General features: G+C 44.5%; 1 protein-coding gene across 1 annotated transcript; it reads right to left on the reverse strand.

Annotated features, from left to right (window-relative positions):
- Nucleotides 1–3867: 3867 nt before the first annotated feature.
- On the reverse strand, nt 3868–6624 carry taar10 (trace amine-associated receptor 10). The gene has a single exon (XM_077219971.1). It carries the CDS (start codon nt 6622–6624, stop codon nt 5584–5586), a length of 1041 nt encoding a protein of 346 aa, XP_077076086.1. The 3' UTR covers nt 3868–5583.
- Nucleotides 6625–7317: the final 693 nt, after the last annotated feature.

Raw genomic sequence — 7317 nt, forward strand, 5'->3', positions numbered from 1 at the left:
AACGCGACGACAAGGAGCTCCTAACACAGGGCCTTGGTACAGAAACCAAGGATCTTTCCACATGATCAGGGCGTGATGACACCGTCGCAAACTCACGATCATGCGAAGCGGATTTCCCCTCGGGGAGAATCCCTTGGTCCTGAGCCACCACTGTAACAGTCTCATGTGCAAGAGGCCAAGAGGTATCACGTTGGACGCAGCTGCCATGAGACCTAGCAGTCTCTGGAACTGTTTTACAGTGGATGACTGGCCTAGCTTGACCTGATCTACTGCAGCGAGAATCAAAGCAATACGAGCAGGTGACAATCGTGCCTGCATCGTCGTTGAATCCCACACTACACCTAGAAAAGTGGTTCTCTGTAATGGAGAAAGAACACTCTTTTTGGCGTTGAGCCTCAGCCCCAGTCACTTGATATGAGCAAGAACGACATCTCGGTGCCGAACCGCCTGTTGTTCCGATTGAGCTAGAATCAAGCAATCGTCTATATAGTACAGAAAGCGGATGCCCTGTAACCTCAGCGGGGCTATAGCAGCATCCGTACACTTCGTGAATGTTCGGGGTGACAGTGCTAGGCCGAACGGAAGAACCCGATATTGGTACGCTTCGCCCCCGAAAGCGAACCTCAGGAACTTCCTGTGTTGAGGGAGGATAGATACATGGAAGTAAACGTCCTTTAGATTTATCATGACAAACCAGTCCTCGGATCTGATTTGAACATCCCCAGTGACAGACACAGCGCCCTGTAACGTACTGGCAGGGAACAGCTGGTCTGGGCACTCCACAACCCTCCTCGGAGGGGGCGAGCGTCCCTCGGGAAATCGCTCGCCGAGTCTCTCTACGCCCTGTGAAGGCAGGGTTAATAGAGCAGACCACTGAGGGCATCGGAAAAGACAGGGCACCGTGTTCTTGTGCAGTGAACTCAGGTCTTTCACGATAGGGACCACCCTCAGAACCCTGACGTTCAGCACGTCAGGATTTTTTTTTTTTCGATGAAGTAGTATCCTAACTCCCTGCTGGGTGGGGGACCCATTCCGCCAGGAACTCTACTAAGGGAACCAGCCTCTCGAGGCTGGCCTCCGGATGAACATCCCGAGTGACAGACACAGCGCCCTGTAACATACTGGCAGGAAACAGCTGGTCTGAACACTCCACAACCCTCCTTGGAGGGGGCGAGCGTCCCTCGGGAAATCGCTCGCCGAGTCTCTCTACGCCCTGTATAGGCAGGGTTAGTAGAACAGACCCCTGAGGGCATCGAGAAAGACAGGGCACCGTGTTTTTGTGCGGTGAACTCAAGTTTTTCCCGATGGGGACCACCCTCAGAGTCCTGACGTTCAGCCCGTCAGGACTTTTTCGACGCGACCTTTCTGGCGACAATGACTGTCCTCAGATCAGTCCTGCCCCGAGAAGGCCGCGCCGGAGAGCACCCCGCCTCATCCCTCCAGTTTCTCTGCAGGGGGGCACGAGACGTGACACTCCGCTTCTGCTGTGCTCTTTTTGAAGACGAACTCGACAAAAGACTTTGCTCTGGTTGAACATTCTGCGTGACAGACACAGTGCCCTGTAACGGCGCACCGGCAGGGAACGACTGGTCTGAACACACTAGAACCCTCCTTAGAGGCGGCGAGCGTCCCTCGGGAAAGCACTCGCCAGACCCTTCTACGCCCTGTTTCGGCAGGGTTAGTAGGACGGGCCCCTGAGGGCGCCGGGAGAGACAGGGCACCCTTAAGGGAGGTGAACGCAAGTCTCTCTCGGCGGGGACCCCCCTCAGATTTCCTTTGAGCAGGTCGGCCGGAAAAGCCTGCATAAAAGTCATCGTATGCAAACATGCAGCCGCCTGCCGAGCCACCGAGTAAGCCTTCCCCACCAGCACAGAGGTATATATATTTATTTATTTATTTATTGGTGGAAGAGCCGGTGCTTTAAGTGAAGACGATGAAGCAGGAGAGAGATAGCTCGCAAGCGTCTCCTCCGCCTACAGTATCGTCACATAACCAGCAGATTTAGCACCAACAATGTTACCATAAGCATTGGACTGATTTGTGTAAATTCTGCTTGAAACCGGTCTAACCCAGGTCTTTGAAACCTCAGCATGAAGATCTGGGAAGAACGGTAAGCACCGGCTAGAAGGTTGAGGTCGTGCAGACAGAAATCTATCATCTAGATTGCTTTTAATTCTAGAAACCTGTCTATCAGCTGGCCACTCGATACTGTTATTTTTTTTATTTTATTTTTTTAGCTTTTCAACAGCCCGAGATAATACATCCATCAAACCTTCTTCATTTGCAGTATAATGTGATAAACTAGTTTTCTGATAATAAACTTTCGACATCCAGCTCCTCAGAACTGGAAAATCTCAATTCAACATAATCATGTGCCTCCAACCGGGCAGAAGTAACCGCCGCAGCGCGTGCTTCCAGAGCCGGGTGAGAGGCACTAGATCTCGTCGGAGATAGCTGAGATAGGGCGGAGCCCGTCTCAACGTCGCCAACGAGATCCATCTGCGAGCCCCAAGACAAGCGCCGCCGCTCTGCCTCAACAGAAGCGGGACCCGAGCCTCGGGGAGCTCGCAGCAAATCACTCTCCTCGAAGAGCGATCACCGCGAGCGCAGAGTTCTCAAGGGAAAACGCTCGCAATGCTGACAATCGACTCCCTCGAGAGCCGACTGGGCATTGCTGCACTCCCAAACAAGCCACACTTAGCTCGTGTGAATCCCCACCCGTGATGTACCGAGTACAGGGGGGAACACACTTCTTATACTGCTCGCTCATATTGGTTTTTTTATATAAAATATATATAGTGAAAACTCCTGACAAAACAGACAAACACAATCGACAGATTCAGACACACACAGAGCTGCTGAAGTAACTAAAGCTGGCGTATTGTGTACTCAGGGGATATTTATAGCTTCCTGGTCGATGACGTCACTCGCCGTACGCTCATTCTCTCCATTGACTGATTTCATTCATGCTTCAGACGCGTCACGCTGAGGGCGTTCCCACTGCGATTTCACGCAGCGGTAGTCCCTGAAGGGGAACAACTCTCTCAAATATATTGAATTTGGACTGCAGTACCCATTTCAACCGCTAGCTGTCATTCTCATGCTGCACCTTTAAGAGACAGTGTCTTCTAATAGGATAAGAAAACTCATTCTCATGAATAATTATGAGACACAGACGAGTCATCGAAGTACTATAGTGCACTGCCACGTCACAGGTTGTGCCATGGACACAATGTAGATTTTAAACCCGAAAGATGAACATAACTAAAAAAACTAAAAATTAGCCAGTTTTCCCGTACAATTAAATCTAACAGATGCTAACATTGTCTTCAATGATGTTCCACACGCATACCTCTGGAAATCCATCCACCATCACATGTTGAAAAGCCTGAGAGGAATGTGTTGGTGCTTCATAAAGCTTCATTTAACCTTCACCAGAAATTACCTATGGAGCCCCTAACATTCTAAATATACAGACTTTTGAGTGCACACGAGAAACGTATCTTGTGCTCACGATAAAATGTTGCGTGCCCATGAGGAACTTTTACAATTTTTTTGCTTGCTCACGTTACAATTTCCGTTTTGAGTATGCTGTCTATAACATATTTTCTTTGTGCGTCACTGCCATTTTACTATGAAGAAAATGAGAGTATGGATGTACATGAATTAATAAAGGTCTATTTGCTCTAAATTTGGCTTTTCATGTATAAGAGGGCAGTATAGGCCTACCTCTAATATATGTAGAACGACATGAGAGAGGGTAAATAATTGCATAATTGTCATTATCGAAATTGATGAATCGTGTGTGTGTGTGTGTGTGTGTGTGCGTGTGTGTGTGTGCGTGCGTGCGTGCGTGCGTGCGCGCGTGCGTGTGTGTGTGTGTGTGTGTGTGTGTGTGTGTGTGTGTGTGTGTGTGTGTGTGTGTGTGTGTGTGTGTGTGTGTGTGTGTGTGCGTATCTGTTACAAATTGCTCTGAGACTTGGGTTGGAGATCAAAACTCAGCTTTATTGAGGGTAATTCACAATCGTAATCACTATAACAGGTATAGGGTCAAAACCACTGGGTAATCAATCCAGATAATAACAGAGTCCAAGACACAGGCAAACAGGGAAATCCAGGGAGACAAGCAGAAGATCAAAACCATGACACTGAATGCCAGAAATAACGCTCAGCCTCCTTGGCCAAGACGAGACAGGCAGAGAGTTCATAGGTGCCCTCTGTGGTCGTGACAGGACAGACTGAGAGTTTATGGATGACCTCTAGGTCGTTTCAGGGCAGACTGAGAGTTCACAAGTGGACACCACCACCTCAGGCAAAACTAGATCAGGCACTGCCGCTCCGGTAGAAGCTGAATCGTACACGGCCCAGACAAACAGAATGGCAGTTGCCATCATCGACAGTGCAAACGACAGTGGTAGGAACTCTGGAACCACCGGACATGAAAGTGCTGGAACTGCTGGAAAGTGCTGGATGCCAGCTCCTCACACAGACATCAGCGGAGGGTCCACCAAACTGGAAGCCAGTCTTAAACACCTAGGGACAGCCTTAGTAGCTTCAGGTGCAGCATCCATGACGGCTGGAGACTCTGGCATGGCGGCTATGATGGTTGGAGACTCTGGATTTGGGATCATTGGACTTGGAAGCGCTGTAAGCACTGTACTTGTGATAATCAGACTGGGAAGTGCTGGGAACTGTGGTGGGCCAAGTTCTGTGGCTACCGGGGCTGGATGAACACTGCCCCCTCCCCCCAAAACCATTTTTAGGGGAAGGGTCTTCCTCTACCACTCCTGCAGTGAAAGTTCTTATTAAATATATTGTGTTATTAAATGAAGAGTATTTCAATGTTTAAAATAAAATGAGAAAAATGCAAAGGATTAAGTGCTTTCTGAAATCACTGTATTATAAAAAAATGTAATTGGATTCTGGATATCTTTCATTGAATTTTCTACAACAAGAGGAGGCTTCACTTGCTGAGGCTACATCCTCCTGTTTCTTGGGAAGTTGCATTGGCTTTGATACTAAAAAAATAAGTGTTTTTTAGGAGAAAATTCTATTCTTGATAAACATAAAAATAAATGTATTGTGTAATATTAAGAATATAGTACATGTGATTTATTTGACATATCAAAATATTCAGAATTACTTACAAAACTGTAAGTAAGAACATTATGTATACATGGAATGGATGGGTCTCAAAGCATGCTACATGTTGCACTCTGACATTATTTCACATTTGTCATGTAATGTTTAAAGCATTATACTCTGCATTTAACCAGCACAGTTTTAATGTAGTGGCTCAGTGAGGGGAACAAAATTAATGCAATATCTAAATTCTGATCTCATATTACATTAATTAATTAATTTATTTATTTATTTATTTATTTATTTATTTATTTATTTATTTAAAAACTCAAATGCTCAGGTTATAAATAATGCTTGTGTGATCTGGTTATTTGGCATCATGTTTACTGTTCAGTAAGTGTAATTATTTCTAGTTAGAATATAGCATGGACACATAAAACATATCCAGGATATTTTGGTTTACTTATGTTTATATATTATTTACAAAAAAATTTTTAATTTTTAATCACGTCTTTCCATCAAGTCAAGTTGAGAAGAATTAACTTGAAATATTTTGGCTAAAAGAATAATTCTTAGAGCTTTTCTAAACCATCTATAAAAGAATGCATACACAAAAGGGTTACACAGAGAATTCAAATATCCAATCCACAACAAAACATCAAATACAGCCGGTGGTATTGTGTGATCAAGATATGGATCTACTAGATTACAGAAGAAAAAGGGTGCGATGCTCACAAAAAATACCCCCATGATGATAGCCAGTGTTTTTGTTGCCTTCCCCTCAGTTTTGTTAACAGATATGCTGGTTTTCTTGCCCGCGTGTGCTGAATGCTGTATAGATTTTGATTGTCTTCGTGCAACAAGGAGAATTTTTAGATATATGCTGACAGCAATTATTGTAGGAAGGCCAAAAGCAAGAATTGAGGAAATGGTGCTGGCTGCGTGGGTTTGAAAGATAATACATGCTCCCTTACAAGCTATATTATCAATATAAAACTCCTCTGCACCCAAAATGTTGAGTTCTAGAAAAACCATAGCAAATCCAACAAAGGCTGCCAGACCCCAGCATAGGGAAATCATAAAGAGGGAAATGGGTGGTGTGATTTTATTCCGGTACTGAAGCGGGTGACATACAGCATAATAGCGATCGATAGAGATAAAAGATATGTGCAAGAGAGATGTGATGCATAACATAATATCAACACTGCTGTGTATTTTACAGAACATGTCTCCCAAGTACCAGCAAGTCTCAACAGAGCGCACCATACTGGGAGGCATCACAAAGCCTCCGATTAGCAGATCGGCCACGGCCAGCGACAGGATGAGGTAGTTTGTTGGCGTGTGCAGCTGCTTGAAATGAATGATGGCAATGATGACCAGCAGGTTTCCACATACTGTGGTAAGCGCTATGGCACTGAAGAACAAATAGAACAAAATCTGAATCTCAGACGGGTAGACAAATTTAACACATGAGTTGTTGAACGACTCAAAGCAGAGAACGTGCCCATGGTCAATCGCAGTGTCAGGTCCATATCCAGACATGGTCTGTTTAAAAACAAACAAAAAAATACATTTATTTATAAGCCAACAATGACATGTTTTTTCTTATCATTATCATAACAGCAATGTGATTTCCCCCACTAATAAAATACCACTAATAATTATTACATTAGATTTCAAAGCTATAACCACACAAAAACATTATCAGCCCTGCAGCTTGAACAGAAATCATACCATTAGACATTCATCACAAAGTCCTTACCTGTCCATGCAAGAGCGAACGTGTAGAAAGCACATATTTATATCTCTGACGCCTCCGCTTTGCACTACTGTCACTACATCCTTCACCTGTCAACAACAGAGCTTTTCCCGTGAGATTTTCCCTTTATTCGGATACTGAGTTGCATAAAACAATGACTGCAGTCTGTTAACCTGTCAGTGTCCCACTTTTGTATTGCCTTTTTTCCCTATAACATATTTTTGTCATCATAAATTAGGTATCATTCAACAGCTTAAACACTCAAAATTCATCCTTTAAAACTGAACATTGTGTTTCTGTAACATGTAGTTCTATGTCTGTGTAAGGGATCCACTGAAGCCAAGTTGTAGAGAACAAACAGAATAATACAACACAAACAATAATAATACAACACAAAACAAAACAACCTTACAAAACAAGCATACAAAACAAAAGAAATGCTCAACCTGCCCCCCACGACCACAAACCAGAGTAGA

Source organism: Siphateles boraxobius, unplaced genomic scaffold (genome assembly GCF_051911475.1).
Source record: "Siphateles boraxobius isolate OS27281-9 unplaced genomic scaffold, OSU_SipBor_1 8, whole genome shotgun sequence".
In the NCBI taxonomy this organism is placed as follows: domain Eukaryota; kingdom Metazoa; phylum Chordata; class Actinopteri; order Cypriniformes; family Leuciscidae; genus Siphateles; species Siphateles boraxobius.